Source organism: Heliconius melpomene, chromosome 11, assembly GCF_056956725.1.
Source record: "Heliconius melpomene rosina isolate 202511_hmr_F chromosome 11, ASM5695672v1, whole genome shotgun sequence".
Taxonomy (NCBI): domain Eukaryota; kingdom Metazoa; phylum Arthropoda; class Insecta; order Lepidoptera; family Nymphalidae; genus Heliconius; species Heliconius melpomene.
Genome location: NC_140399.1, coordinates 10,392,638 through 10,408,724, shown reverse-complemented (window position 1 = coordinate 10,408,724; position 16,087 = coordinate 10,392,638). Strand labels below are relative to the sequence as shown.

General features: G+C 34.4%; 1 protein-coding gene across 1 annotated transcript in view; it reads right to left on the bottom strand.

Annotated features, from left to right (window-relative positions):
* Window positions 1–16,087, bottom strand: part of N (neurogenic locus Notch protein) — a 125,454-nt gene that overhangs the window by 7,061 nt on the left and 102,306 nt on the right. The window contains exons 7-22 of the mRNA XM_085192409.1: window positions 15,642–15,797; window positions 15,040–15,222; window positions 10,316–10,430; window positions 9,297–9,418; window positions 8,190–8,357; window positions 7,820–7,958; window positions 6,942–7,094; window positions 6,564–6,670; window positions 6,059–6,172; window positions 5,112–5,268; window positions 4,518–4,750; window positions 4,161–4,306; window positions 3,416–3,564; window positions 2,795–2,944; window positions 2,549–2,688; window positions 79–2,348 (exon numbers count right to left, since the gene is read on the bottom strand). Coding sequence (XP_085048535.1) covers window positions 79–2,348; window positions 2,549–2,688; window positions 2,795–2,944; window positions 3,416–3,564; window positions 4,161–4,306; window positions 4,518–4,750; window positions 5,112–5,268; window positions 6,059–6,172; window positions 6,564–6,670; window positions 6,942–7,094; window positions 7,820–7,958; window positions 8,190–8,357; window positions 9,297–9,418; window positions 10,316–10,430; window positions 15,040–15,222; window positions 15,642–15,797 — 4,502 coding nt within the window. The remainder of the gene's footprint in view (window positions 1–78; window positions 2,349–2,548; window positions 2,689–2,794; window positions 2,945–3,415; window positions 3,565–4,160; window positions 4,307–4,517; window positions 4,751–5,111; window positions 5,269–6,058; window positions 6,173–6,563; window positions 6,671–6,941; window positions 7,095–7,819; window positions 7,959–8,189; window positions 8,358–9,296; window positions 9,419–10,315; window positions 10,431–15,039; window positions 15,223–15,641; window positions 15,798–16,087) is intronic.

Genomic DNA, 16,087 nt, shown 5'->3' with positions numbered 1-16,087 from the left:
AATGAGATTATATATGTACATATCTAATTATTAATAGTTAAGCTATATATTTTGCTATAAAATGTTGATGACACTTACGATAGCAGGTGGCGTCATCATACTTGGCGGTACTCTCGTATCGGTTACATCCAAATGTTGCTGAGTCCATACTCTTGGTTCATGTCCTGCTTCTTCATAATCCGTAATCGCCGTATGGTCAGATGCGTAACCGCCAGGTGCACCATTCGCATCACCTGGACCTCTTGGCCTCTTAGCTCGTGGTGGTGCTGATCCATCATCATCTTCGTCTGACCAATGAGGGGGTCCCATATGACCACCGTTAATATCAACGTCCATACAACCCATAGAGCCTTTGTTCAGATTTCTCATTTCTTGTCCATCTGGACCCCTACGCCTCGACCGACGGCGGGTAGATGAATTATTCCTAATAAATCCTTCTGGGAACCAAGTTATACCTGCCGCACGTTTTCTTTGTGCAGTAACAAGTACTCCGATGAAAAGACCTGCTATTAAGACTAAGATAACCCCAATAAATACATATTTGAAATTTGTAGTTTCCACCGGGTCTGGAATTCTTACACTTTTAACTTGATATATCGGAAAGTCTGGGGATAATGAGTGCTTAGAAGCTGTAGCTGCTAAGAATTCAGCTGCTTCGTGAGCTGAAAAGAAGCACTCTGATGAAGACATAGTGGTACACTTTCTGTTGTCAATTTGTAAATAAACGAGTACTCCTGATTGTCCTCTCTCTGTATAAATTATTTGATGTTTTTTGCCGAATTCTGTATCTTGGAGCCCAACGTCCGTTGAACCCTTCCAAGGGTACACCATATCGTTGCCCATTTTATCCTTCTGTAATAAAACAGTAGTTCTGAGCTGGTGGCCCAAATCTCGTAGGAATGCCACAGAATTTTCTTTAAAAGTTCTCATATCCATTAAAAGAATTACAGACATGACGCCTTCGGCTAGATCCGGGGGCTCATTCTCGCAATCCAAACCATCCCAATTACATTCAGCGTTGTTACATCCATAATCACAATGTCCATTAGCGTAGTGTTTTTGACAGTATGCATCATACACTGGATTACATTTTTGAAGAGATTTTTGACAATCCCGACCATCAAACAGGCAAGCTTGTGTATTACATACTTCATTGCATTCCCCATTCATAAAAACTTCCCAACACTTGATTGGTGCTGTACAATTTTCCCATGGATTAATACCTAAAGAACAATCATTTCCGTCGAATTCACAGGCGTATGTATTACATTCTTCATCGCAATGATTGTCACCTTGTTTTTCTTTACAACCTAATTTGACACATGTCTCTCTTTGGAAAGCTAGATCTAGTTCCTGTAGAGAAAGTCCGGGGTTTTTGCCGAATACTCCAGATACAGGGCTTCCATATCCTCCTCTAGACTGGGGATCGTGAATATCACAGCTTTTACCAGTCCATTGTCTTGGGCAATAGCATAAATAATCTCCCGGTTTATCTATGCATCTGGCCTCTGGGTGTTTACACGGGTTGCTTAAACATTCATTCATTGAATCAATTTCACAATTGACGCCCGAGAGACCTGATGGGCAATCGCAAACATAATCCCCTATTTCCGATGTCCTACAATAGCCGCCATTTTGACAAGGATTAGAGTCACAAGCGTAGCCAGAATACTCGCAATTTTTTCCGTAAAACCCTTCTCCGCATAAACACTCATGACCACCCTGAATTGCTGTGCATATGCCGCCATTTTGACATGGGGAATTAGCGCAAAAGTTAACTTTGGCATCACAATGTCGTCCCATATATCCAGGTTTGCAATTACAATGATAGTCGTTAATAAGTTGGACACAATCCTGCGTGCCAGGATTCGAGCATGGGTTAGATAAGCACTCATTTATATCTCCCTCACACCTCGGCCCTACAAAACCTGGCGGGCACTTACATTCAAATCCGCCTACTTTATCTATACAGGTGCCATTATTGTGGCAAGCATCTTGTTTACAATCGTTCACGTTAATTTCACATATTTTGCCTAAAGTTCCAAAAGGACACGAGCACGAGAAGTTGTTTATTAAATCGTGGCATGTTCCACCATTTTGGCATGGATTTGGCAGACAGTCGTTGACGTTTAGTTCACAATTTTGCCCTTGGAAGCCTTTAGCACATTGACATTGGTAAGTGCCAACTAGGTCTTTGCAAATTGCACCATTTTGACAAGGTGCAGATTCACACTCGTTGATGTCCTTCTGGCAATACGATCCGGTGTAGCCGTCGAGGCAATGACAGCGATGAGAGTTGCCGATGTCTTCACATGATCCGTTGTTACATAGTTGTTTAAGTTTCACACCTGCAAAGAAAAAAACTAATTAACATATAACTGAATATTTTATTTATTTTAAAGTTTTATCTACTTCTTTTTGAGCCAATTTTAAGCATAATCTTTTTCCTTATTAATATTCGATAGGAAAAAACGATACAGTTATTAATGGACGTTTCTAATGTCTTAAAGCAATTTTTCATATCATAAATAATAAATCTATTATTTACCTTTCCTGAGGCTAGCATCTTTACAAGACACCATTTCAACATCACACAGTTTGCCAGACCAGCCCGGGGCGCAGGTACAAGTGTACTGCGGACCCTTTTGCGAGCACGTCGCTCCGTTTTCACATGGATTGTTTTCACACCTAGAAGTGACATGGTATTAATAGTTGATTTATTAAAAAACAATAATTTTAATAATGGAAGTTAATAATTTTGCTGAAAGAAAAAGAAAAAAGAATCAAAACCTACCAATCCACAAACGTCTCACAATGTTTCCCAGTATACCCATACGGACAGTGGCATGTATAATAAGTTATATGGTCGTGGCAAGTCGCGCTATTGTCGCAAGGCGAACTGTCACACATGTTGATTCTGAACTGGCAGTTAGATCCCGTGTAGCTGTAATAGAAAGTAATATTTACTAAATAAATAAGGTAACAATATGTAAAGCGATCGTTGTGGATGTGGATGTGGATCCACTCGGAGGAATGAGTTCAGTAACCAGGCAAAGCTAAATTCATAAGGAGTTGAATTAACCAACACTTGGGGTAAGATGCACCTAAGCACTAGCTTGCCTCTGCCTACCCATATAATATATACATTATTATAATTATTATTATTGTAATATTAATTTCCTCGATCTAATAACGAAAAAAACGTAGCGTCGAGTTCCACCACTCAACAAGCATTGCTTCCAGAATTACAACAAATTGAAAAAAATGTCTCAACACTAAGTTCCCAGATCCTTTCTGCCAATCCTACTATGTGCGAAATACAGCATCTAAAAATAAACGAAAATATATTCCTAAACGTTTGGAAATAAGTTCGAAAAACAATATAAAAAGGCAACAAAAACTACCATCTACTTACCCAAGTGGACAAGAACAGTTATAGGAGTTGATGCCGTCGATGCAGGTGCCGCCGTTCATGCAGCTGGATTCCGTACAATCCTCGTCGTTGGTCTGGCAGTTGATTCCCGAGAAGCCGAGAGGGCAAGTGCAGGTGTATGACGCCACGTACTGGATGGGTGAGCATTTAAAGTGACATGTGTTAATTAAATAAAAATAAATAAATAAATGTGTTAATTAATCATAAAAAAATAAAATAATATAGATAATCTGTTAAAATTAAATCTTAAAAGATATTTTATATTTTTTATCCTATTCCTTTCCCCACTTTTGCCGACCGACCGACATTTTGATACATTACGTGTTGAGTCGAGAAGCTTAAAGCCGCGTTTTTGCCTTAACAACAGAGCGTAGAAATTAAAATATTTATAAATAATAATTTATTCTCCCGAGTGAGAATCGAATCCAAAGCCTTTTACGTTTACAGTCACACGCTTGAGCCTCAATCTCCAAAAATGTATACTAAATATACGCGATACATCTGCTTAAAGAGTTTCATTTAAAATTGTGTAATACAGAGTGAAATTATTAATACACTTATTACATTTTTAAAGTGTTATTCCACACTTTATAAGGAAAAATACTTTTTTTAGTGAACATAAAAACTTGAACGTAGCAAGATTTGAACCCATGCTTCTGGAAAATCGTCCAACTTCTTCAAATTTCAAATTTTTATAGGTTTTTTAACAAAATAAGTTTTAAGTTACCTGGTTACAAGTAGCACCGTTCATACACGGCCTCGACTGGCACTCGTCTATGTCCACCTCGCAGTGCTTGCCGGCGAACCCGCTCGCGCACACGCAGTTGTAGTCGCCGATACTGTCCAAGCACGTCGCGCCGTTTTGACATGGGACTGAAATATTAAAATTATATATGAAAATGTTTTATGTAATTTTTTAAATTAATTTTTCAGGTTTACGCTGTATCCCGCATCTAGCAGGGTAGGTAAATCTAAAAATCAACAAAAAGTAGGAAACAAAGTATTTTAATACTAGGTTCCTTCTACCTACCTTCCAGTTTTGCAAGATACAGCATAAAGTTCAAAAATACACAAAACCACTCACAAGAAGCACAATCATCGGTATTAATCGCACAATCCTTCCCTTCGTAGCCTCTCGCGCACAAACACGCGTACGAGCCCTCAGTGTTTATACAGGTTGCTTCGTTATGGCAGGGGGCGGTCACCGCGCACTCGTCCACGTCACGCTCGCAGAGCGCGCCCGTCCAGCCGACGGGACACTGGCAGGTGAACTCGGCGTAGGAGGCCTCGGCTATACAGCGGCCGCTGTGGCGGCATCTAGAGGTAAATTATTAAAATAAAAAAAATGTAAAAAGCTTTGTTAAGTTTAAAAATGAATTAATCTATATTTTCAGTGAAGAATTTTTAAGAATTATATATATTTTTTTATTTATTTGTATAGATACATACATTACATTTCGATACATTTTTTTTAAGAAACTTCGCTACTTAAAGATCAGTATAGTACCCTTAAGATAGTATGAATAAAAATCTTAAATAGTTGTTACTACATTAAAGACTATAAACATTATAAAATTTCATATATTTTTCTCATTTCTATAATATAAAACCCTAACATTTAGCCATAACAATTTTAAAATCCAATAAAATTCTACATATAACTAAAAAACAAACTCACTGGTTAGGCAAACAAGGGTCCAGCGTGTTCTCACAGTTCCTCCCCGAGTGCGGAGGAGCACACACACACCGGTAGCCATTGACGAGGTCGATACAAGAGCCGCCGTGCAAGCACGGGTTGCCGGCGCAGTCGTCGATGTTGGTTTCGCAATTTACACCTGAAAATTGAAGAAATATATATTATTTGTGTTTAGAATCTGTTACGGAGATCAAGGGTATACTTATTTATAAGTAAAAAAATCGCATAGCAAAAAAATCTAAAAGATGCATCTAAGTGATTTGAAAACCTCAACCTTTTTTAAAATCGATTAAAAAACGAACCGGACAGACAAATTACACCGAACAAAACAAACGACAGATATAAGATTAAATTATTTCATTAACTTAACTTTTCTTAATTACAAAAAACTATTTATCAAATTAATATTATGTCAAATTTCTTATATTTTTAAAATCAAACGGAATGTATGCTGCATAATGTATGCATGCTGCATTATTATAATTATCATAAATAATATGTTTAATATCATAAAATTTAATAATTATTTATAAGCAAATTGTACTATTACAACAGGAAGTGGTTTGAGTGTTATTATATCATTTATGATAGTAGGAATCGATAGTTAAAATACATATTTCAGAAAATAACAGAATTTAAATATGAATATAGTCACAATATAAAGCATGAGACTTTTCCTATTATATCTTAGAATATATTTTTTTTAACTAAAAAAATATTTGAAAAAATCTGACGTTTCAAATATTTATAATAATCTGTGGTCACAGCCTATTTTTATAATGTGTGAGTAATCCAATAAAAAAATTGACAAAAAATTATTTAAAACGTATATAAATGGGAAAAATTAGTTAAATTGTGTATGTTATATTAATTGTTAAAAAATATTAATGGTATTTTTTTCTACTATTAATTAATAAATAACTACTTACCAGTGAATCCTAGAACACAATCGCACTTGTACGCGTTGAGTCGGTCGTGGCAAGTGCCGCCGTGCTGGCAAGGGTTGGAGCTGCACTCGTCGATATCGCGCTCGCAACGTTGTCCTGGTATCATCAAATATAACTTATATTATATTGAAGCCAAGCGTGACGTAAACACACAAGTTGTGACTGGTTGCTGGTTCGATTTCAACTCGAGATAAATGATCGATGTTTAATATTTTCATTTCTTCGCTCTGGTAACGAGGTAAAGTCGTGTGGGCACGATAGTGTCTTAATGAGAACGGAGTGTTTAACTCTAAGTTTCCAGGTTCCCCCTGCCTAGCCTGCTATATGCAGGATAAAGCGTAAAGCTAAAAAAATTAAAATAAAACTAAATAAAGTTCTAGACGCCCCAGAAAAACAATTGACTTTTCAAAACGTTAGATTTCAATAACATTATACAAATAAATTTTAAATAATAAATTGTTTCAATATTTTATTTTTTCTTTCTTACCTCCGTAACCTGGCAAGCAGTGGCAAATGAACTGGTTAACACCGTCTTCACACGTACCACCGTTTATGCAGGGGTTCGAGGCGCATTCGTTCACATCGGAGAGACATCTAGAAAAAATTATGTTTAGATAAATATAAATATTATAGTAAAAATAAAATAGATATAAATATTCAGTTTTTCATATAATTATGATAAATATATATTTATTAATATTATTTTTAACACCCTATGGACACACTTTTAAGGGCTTTTCAATGTTTTCAAAATACTATCTTGTAAAGAAAAAAAGTCGACTATTTACCAATTTTCTAAAATAGTTGCTATATTTTTAAAATTGATCTCAAAGATAAGTCAAATAGTGATGTGACACAAACATACCTAGCATCATAATACCCGCGTGGGCATTCACAACGGAATGTGTTTATCCCGTCGATGCACTTCCCGCCGTTCGCGCAGGGATTGGACAGGCACTCGTTGATGTTGGTCTCGCAGTGCTGCCCCGTGAATCCCGGGATACACTCGCACGTGTACCTGAGGTGTTGTATAGTTAGATTGTTGCTTTTCCGGGATTTGGGTGGGATTGACATGCTACAGGGTGTTTTTTATTTTGTTTGGTGAGTGTCGGTCATCAGTAATGATTGTAATAAAACAAAATTATTATTAAATGTTTAGAAAGAATAAAAAATAAGAAAACCGAATGGAAGAAAACATATAAATTAAATAAAATAAAGCAAAAAAAATAAAACACTTTATAATAAATTAAAATATAATAGTAAAATATATACAACATAGACATAGGTTATGTTAAGCTATTTTAAACAAAAATATTTTGCACGGGATTCGAACCCTTGATTACATTTCCCTTGATTAATTTAATGTTGATTAAATTTCAACTTAGCACTAGTATTTTTAAATACGTGTATACATTTATATATAAAAAGCGAAAAACGTTTTCATGCTATATTTTCTAAAAGCACTTACTCAAAATAATTGTTGCTGCGTGTAAAAGAAAAAAAATCATTGTATTAAAAGAAGATATAACCAAATATTATACATATTATATTAGCGATATATTAAGAAAGCAAATAGAGAAAAAATATAATAAAGTGAGTTTTCTATTAAGTAGACGTGATGTAACCCAACTCCATGTACTTTTTAAATTATATTAAGCAATTTAAAAAATATAAAATCTAAACAAGTCAGTAATGAAGAACGAAGTGACAAATCACTATCTCTCTACAAATTAAAGCACTAACCTGTTAATTCCATCGATGCAAGTGGCCCCATTCCTGCAAGGGTTCGAGTAGCACTCATTGACATTGATCTCACAGTTACGCCCGGACGTTCCGGCTTTGCATCGACACTGATAGCCGTCTATTAAATCTTCACAGTGACCTGTTTATAATAATTATAGTACAATAAAATAAACTAAAAAAATATCAGTGATGCGAAATTGAAATTATTGATAAAATGAACCACCTGAAAATATATATTTTCACTATTCAAGAAAAACTAAAATAATAACTTGAGAAACGATCTCAAAAACGCTTCCTACATCTATTTTTTTTTAATCAAAATAAAAAATGAACATACAACTATTCTCTACAAGAGATACAAATAACTCACCTCCAAATTGACAAGGATTAGACTCGCACTCATTGATCTGCGTTTGACACACGCGTCCAGTGTACCCCGGGTGGCAGTTGCAGGTGAAGCTGTTGTCACCATCTATGCATTCTCCGCGATGGCAAGGTGCTGAGAGACAGTCGTTTATGTTGGTTTCGCAGGACATTCCTGAGAAAATATAATATAGTGTTTTTAAATCGTTAAAATTTTATTCCACACTTAGAAAAGAAATATATGATACTATTTGACCTTGACAACAAAAACGAAGAACAACAAAGAGTTAGTGTAGAGTTTGAAGCTATATTTCTAAGTTTAAAAATAGACTGAATTGACAAAAAAACACGTTAATGTATATTAATGTGAAAAATGTGTAAGAAAAACTTTTTTAACATGTTTATATTTGCAATTCACGGTGCAGATAATAAATGAAAATAACGAATAATAGAAGAGCTAAGTTAGGGCCTTGCGGTACACCTGTATATCCGTTAAAATATATTGCATTAAGCATCATGGTAAACAAGCATTTAAATACTAACGTATACAACAAAAACATTTACAAAACTAAAAAGTAAAAGAAATAAATATTAGCTACTAGTTCGATTCCCAACTTGAAATTTTTATCAAACGCATATGTGAAATCCATGTCTACATAAGAAGAAAATTTCAATTTTAAATGACAATATAACGCCAAGCACGTATTTCAACAAAACAAACTCATAATCTCGCGTTACAGACTCTGTTAAGTCTTGTAAAGCCCTTGTTTTGATATATGTGACACCCGATGACAAATGTCCCCACTGGACACCGCACGACTTCATGCCGACATCACGAGTTGCAACCTTATTCTAACAAAGTGGCACGAATCACGGAAACTGGTATGGACTTATTTGCTCAAGTAAGTTGTAGTGGGTGACAAATGTGCAATTATTAAAATAATAAAGAATTCAATTTTCATATTAGATTTGTTATGTTTGAAGTTATTTTATAATTTAAGGTTAGGTAAGGTTTTCTGAATATTAATTGAAACATAAATTTTACTATAAATATTTTTTTCTGAAGTTTCACATTCAATTCTAAATTTAAAGATAAAAAAGAAGCAAAACTTACCAGTATAGCCTGGTGGACATTCACACGTATACCCGGCGATAGAATCGTGACAGGTACCCCCATTCCTGCAAGGGCTGGAGGCACAATCGTCAATATTGACTTGACATCTCGCACCAGTAAATCTGGAAATGAAAAAGTCTTAGCTATAAAATATTTTTTCTGGACAATCTATTACAATGCAGTAATCAATAACTTCGACCCCGATTTAAGGGTTTATAATAAAATTATTTTTATTTCCTCGCCCTGGTACACAAGGCGCGGCGTTAAGTTCCGTCGCTCATCGCACAATATTTCCAAAACTGGGGAACGGGAGGTCTTCCCATTTCGTTCCCTCTGTCTACCTTACTATTCGTAAAAAGCGTGAAATTGTTTAATAAATAACTGTATTTTTTTTGTTAAGTTTAAAAGTGTTATTATCATACTACAAAATTTTAAAATGTAATTTGACATTTCTTGCAAATTGCATAGTACAGAAAGAGTCAAGTAACATAATATTATTCCATTAGTCACTTTCCGTCTATTTAGTTAATGCGTGCTAGCGGAAACCAACGGATGCAATTTGTGAAACCAGGCCGGAAAAACTTCCTACAAGTATGTCGCTTGTGAGGATTATTGTGAGGATTGTCAACCCACTATCATAACAATAATATTTGATATATATGCATAGCCGGTTTTAAATATAATAGATTTACGCTGTATCCTGCATATAGCAACAATTTTCGAGACATCGGGAGTTTATTGTCAGAATTCAACGTCGCCTTTTGTCATGGACTTAGGAATAACCTTAGAAATTTTACTTACAAAAAAATGCGACGAAAAATTAAGTCCATACCCCCCAAAAATATATCTACATACGCTCTTTCAGTTGGCACCAGAGCAAGGAAATTAAAATAGTAAATTCTTTTGAACGGAAATCGAATCCACAACCATCCCGCTTACGGCCAGACACCATACTAAACCTTTTTTTCAACCATTTAAAAAAAAAAAGTTAATTAAAAAAAACCACCAATTCCACTTACCCGATAACACAGGTGCATCTAAACGCATTTATCATGTCATGGCACACGCCGCCGTTCAAGCACGGGTTGTTGGCGCACTCGTCGATCTCCACCTCGCATTGGGTTCCCGTGAAGCCTGGAATACATTGTTATGTCAAAGTTTTGTATTGCTTTTTTCAGTTACACGCTATATAGCCTAGTGTTGAGACACTCCGCTCCCACTTTCCGGCAAATTTTAAAGACAAGAAATGAAAATATAAAATAATTCATTTCTTTTAGTGGGCATCGAACCCACAACCAAAGGAGACTGGTGGCACAAGCGTTTAGATTTATTTTTCCTTTTTACATTTTTACAAATTTGATAATATTGATAGTGAAATAATATTACACATTTAAAAGGGTTTTAGAAGTAAAAAAAACATATAAAAAGCGATCAAAAGCTTATAAATTAAAAGTAGTAATTGCCATAAATATTTATTCTTAGCTTAGCGACCAAATAATCTATCTTCTAACATATAAAACACAATTAGAAATTAAAACAAAAAAAAAATCTATTTCTACAGGTGCAGTTGCAACAGGTAAGTAACTTTGTAGTGACAATTGGAAAGGAAAAACAATTAAAAAACGTGTGCCCATAAAAGTCCATAAAACTTAGTAAATAATGGGCAAAGCGTCATCCAAACTGGCATGTTAATTAAAGCGGCTGGTTTTAATTAAAATGTCAAAGAGAGTGTAAGGGACGTTCGTCGAATCGAAATGTATGTATGTACTCGTCTTGCCTTTACTTGGTAACGACACCAGGAATTTATGAAGATGAACCTGATTGGCTTAGAGGCCGTCGTGTGCCACCAGGCTGTATCTCATGAACTGTGATAGTTAGAATGTTTTTACATATGATAAATTATGTTGCGGTTATAACAACAAACAAAAACAATAGCCCTCGTGCACGAGTCCGACTCGCACTTGACCGGTTTTTATTGTACGAGTATTTGAAAATAGGTTTTAAACCTATAATTTAAACAACATATCATCCATTGTGAACTACGCTTAATAGCATTAGTAAGACAAGAAACCTTGGCCGAAACTAAGACAGATAGATTATTGTAATAAAATTACGAAATCCTATATAAAATATTTAGCAATAGAACTAAAACAATAATAACCTTTCAGCTTATTATCGAATCCATTAGTATAAACTGTATATAATAATTCAAATTACAATTTTGAGGATTTACAAAATATTATGCAAGAGTTTGTATAGCTGACATGGCCTATTGAGCTTTGGCTGAACCAAAGTGGTGGTTAGGGGGGAAGCCACGCCCAATGCGCGGGCGCATGTCGCGGTGGACGAGTGGTGCAAATGGTACGTTTTAGAAAAAAGTAGTTTTAAATAAGAGATTTAATTCAGCTTCACGCTGTATCCCGCATCTTAGAAGAGTAAGCAGAGGGTATCTAGTGTTAAGAGACTCTGTTCCCTTTTCTTCGTTCTTTTTCTCGAAACTGGAGTGAGTAAATAATTCATTTCCTCGAGTGGGAATCGAACCCACAACGCCCCCTACTTAGTACCATAACTTCAAAAAGATGAAGTCGGTTGACAATTGTATATTATTTCAACTTCGCTATCGACTTCACTTACACCACGCACCGTTGTCACGATTTCAGACCAAAAGCTACAATAAGAATGTCCGAGCGCAAGCTAATGCTGGTTTTATGCGCATATTTGAATGTCTAATGTTTGGACGCACATCACTACGCCCAGCTGCGTTTTCGGAATTAAATAAAAAAGAGAAATGTATAATTTACATTTACAAAAATATTAACAGGCTAAAAATGTAAATGTTATAAGGAAATTTCTTTTTTCGTTTGAAAGACTTGCGAGTATAAATGTAACGCGACGGTTGTGGATTCGATCCCGACTCGAGGAAATGAATTGTCATCTCTTAACATTTTCGTCTCTTCGTTCTAGCACCAAGACAAAAGCCTGGTGTTGAGATCCGCCACTTAACACGGAATGCATAGAAAAATTCGGCGGAAAGAGGAGAATGGAGTCTCTTAACACTAGTTCCTAATTCTTAATCTTTTTTTATATGTATATTGTACATACTATAACATAAAACAAAACAAAGAAACCAAACGACGGTTATTTCAAACTATAGTAATTTCTAGTTAATAACATTTAAAGTTCCATCTAGGCATAATAACGGTTTTACCGACCATGCTATAAAAAGAGAGTGCAAGGGCCCATTAGGCATGTTTCAAGTACTTATATATATATATATATACATATATAAAAAATTATAATGTCGTCATACCAAGCCAAGCCTGCCCTTATTAGTTCACTTGCCAGACGAGTCTGGAATCACTCATGCGTGAGATAAGTGGTATAATACTGTCATGTTAAAAATACTCGATGCTACCACGCTTTATTCGGGTAGTTATGCTGGAGTGTATAATAATATGTTGTAAAGTGATTTACATATAATTTAGTTGAGAAATAATAATAATAATGATCTTTAATAATAATATTTAAAACTGATCTTTTTTGTATTTAATGGTAAGTAGACTTTTGGGTGATTTCCAGAAGGCGTGGTTTCAAGTCCCGCTATGTTTCCAGAAGTTCGCATGTATTAAAAAGTAGATAATACATTATTTAAATTACCAAACTGCAAAAATGTCCTTAAAAAGTTAAATAACAATCATTCTCACTTATCTAAAGTATTATCCTTTTTTTTACTTCTATAAAAAAGAAAATTTTATTTTAATAATCACTTACACTCTTTTTGCTTCTGAACCCGAATACATATACGAGTGTAGTCTTTTTAATTTACCAGTTTTATACTCAATGCAAAGTTATGTATAACGTGACTAAATTAAGAAGATATATTCCATATTCAGTTATAAAGAATTATGGTGCGTCCGCGATATGACCGGTTAATGTTTTCCAATGAGTGCCTCCATCCGCATCAATGCATCGCTGACATGTTTTGTACTTGACAATATTCTGTTATGGGCATGTGGGTACTTACTTAATACGTTAAAGATACTTGTCGGTTAAGTAGAGATATGTATAACTTTTGTATTTTTTTAGCTTCAGGGAGGAAAACGGAACCTAGTTTTAAAACTCTCCGTTTCCCATTTTACGTCGAATTCTGGAGGTATCGTGTTGAGTGGCTGAACTAAACGCACCGCTTCTACACCTGAGCGAAGATTTTAAAATATAAAATATTTCATTTCCTCGAGTAGGGATCGAACCCTTTACCTGTCACGTTAACAGTCACACGCTTGTGACTTTTTATATATATGCTTTTATTTTTTTAATAAAATTTACACGACCAAATAAATATTGAAAAAAAAGTATATAATAAGATAAATCCTACATATTTGTTGGTCGATATGCCATTAATTTAAAATAAACATTAAAATAAACTTGAAAATAAAAAAAAATCTACTAAAAATTCAAATTTAATTGATTTCAAGTCTTCTAATGTAAGAAAATAATTATAATATTCATAAAAACAGTTCTTATAGCGTTCTAATAAGGCTTTATGTTATATAAAACTGTGTTTAAGCTTCCGTCTAGCTCACCCGTCATGGGAACTGATTGTAGAGTCGGCAAAAAAATGTACTCTTGTACCTAGTTGTGATAATTCTATTTTACATATATAGATACAATCTCATGGAAAGCAATTAAGCGTACTGGATGCTTTTTTTGTGGACTGTATAGCAGTCCTTTATTCTAGTTATTTATGGATATGGGTAGATATCCAGATCTTAAAAATTGCTGATTTGAATTTAATGAAACTTGTTTCTTAAGTTGGAATACTTTTTTCAGGCTGTATTCCGCACATAGCAACCCAAACAAAGGGAACCTGGAAACCTCGTGTTAAGATACTCCGTTCCCCATTAAAATACTTTCGTTCCTCACTTTCTGCCGAAAGGTGGAATATTCTTGGTTTAAACAGAATTATCTCGATATGACTTTTCATTTGTTATTGGAAGCCTAAATATATCATCATACTATTCCTTCATTATCTTATTAAGTTCGACTAAAACATAACAAAATCCCTAATAAAATAAAAATAATTTACCAGTATAAATAAAACAAATATACATTTTATATTTTTTTAGTATTATACGGTTTTTCTAACCATCCTTTCGCCTATCTCACTTCTCTAATGATAAACATCCAACCATCATTGCTGTCAACTGAGGAGCAAATTGTATCGTACCTGGTACCTGGTACCTGGTACCGTTATAGAAATCAAGTTGTTGAACCATTGAGTTTATAAGATTATCTTATTTCTTTTTACGTGTAGAATATAGATGTCTTGGCAAATGGCTAACTCGTTTGACTGTCTTTATTTGTATTTTAATATATTTATATTAAGTCTGAATGACGCAAGGCACAGATAAAATTGCTGGACTTGGAAAGTACAGATGTGGTTAGGGAGTGTAGGGGATGCTCCTTTAAGAAAGGTTTTCTCGAAATTCCTACCAGGATATACCATTTTTCGCCTTGAAGTCACGCTTAAAAATAACTAATATTAAATTTATGTGTATTTTATGTTATTCGATATTAAATATATACAGTTATACATTCCGTATATTTAGTTATTGTAATTATTCTTTCAATTGTTTCGAACACTTTAGTAATTTATAGTCACTTTAGAATCAGCATACTTATGAAAATATTCTATATAACACCTACACCTAACTATAATAAAAAATAATATATAAAAACTTACCTGGCATACAAACACATCGGAAGGTACCAGGATCATCTAAACAAGAGCCATCATTTCTACAAGGATGACTCTCGCATTCATTGACGTTGGTCTCGCACCTTGGACCAGTGAAACCGACTGAGCAGTTACAGGCGAAGGAACCTGGAGTGTTCACGCAGATGCCGTCGTGCTCGCAGGGGGAACCTAGCGGAAAAAGGAAGAAATATTTATATAAGAAATATATTTGTAGTAGTAAAAGTATCTACTTTTAAATAAGTAATACCTGTATTAGGAGAATCCACTCTTCTTATATTTCACACATATTTCTACACGATCATACGTAGTTTTTGTTAATTTCTTAAATTAATATATTTTACTAATTGTCACTGTAATTTTTTTTGTGACACGAGTTTTTTTTTAATTTGTCATAGAATGTAAATTAAACTCAAATGCTAATTGACAGATATTATTCTGGATTTTATTTTAACTGTAATACAAGTATATTTAATAATTTAAAAATCTTTGTACTATTGAATTAAATTTAATTTACATTACTATATTATAAGTATATAAGGCTAAACATAAGTAAAAATCCTTTATTTCATATATGTATATACACATACCCTGTTCACATTCATTGATATCTTCGGAACAATCCAACCCTTTGTACCCAGAAGCACAGGAGCAAGTGTAGGAGCCGTTGATAGGACTGGTGTCGCAGATAGCGTCTGCATGGCACGGGTTCGACGTACAGGCGTCATCCAAGTGGCAGAGGAGACCTGGCAAAAAAAATTATTTAAAAGCATGTCACCAGGAAAGTAAAGAGTCAGAAAGAATACTAACCAGCATTCTCTCTTAATCATTATTATTATATTAGAAAACTTATAATTTGCCTGTTTTTTATAATAATTTAATTTATATGATAAAGAATTAAATAAAAAATAAATGTTCTGTATTTCTCCCACAAACGCCCTAATGTTCGAGGCAATTCATATTTAGCGGTTGAACTCACTGCTACTCTTAATCTTGTTACCATAATGAATGTGAGAATCGAACCCACAATCGTCAC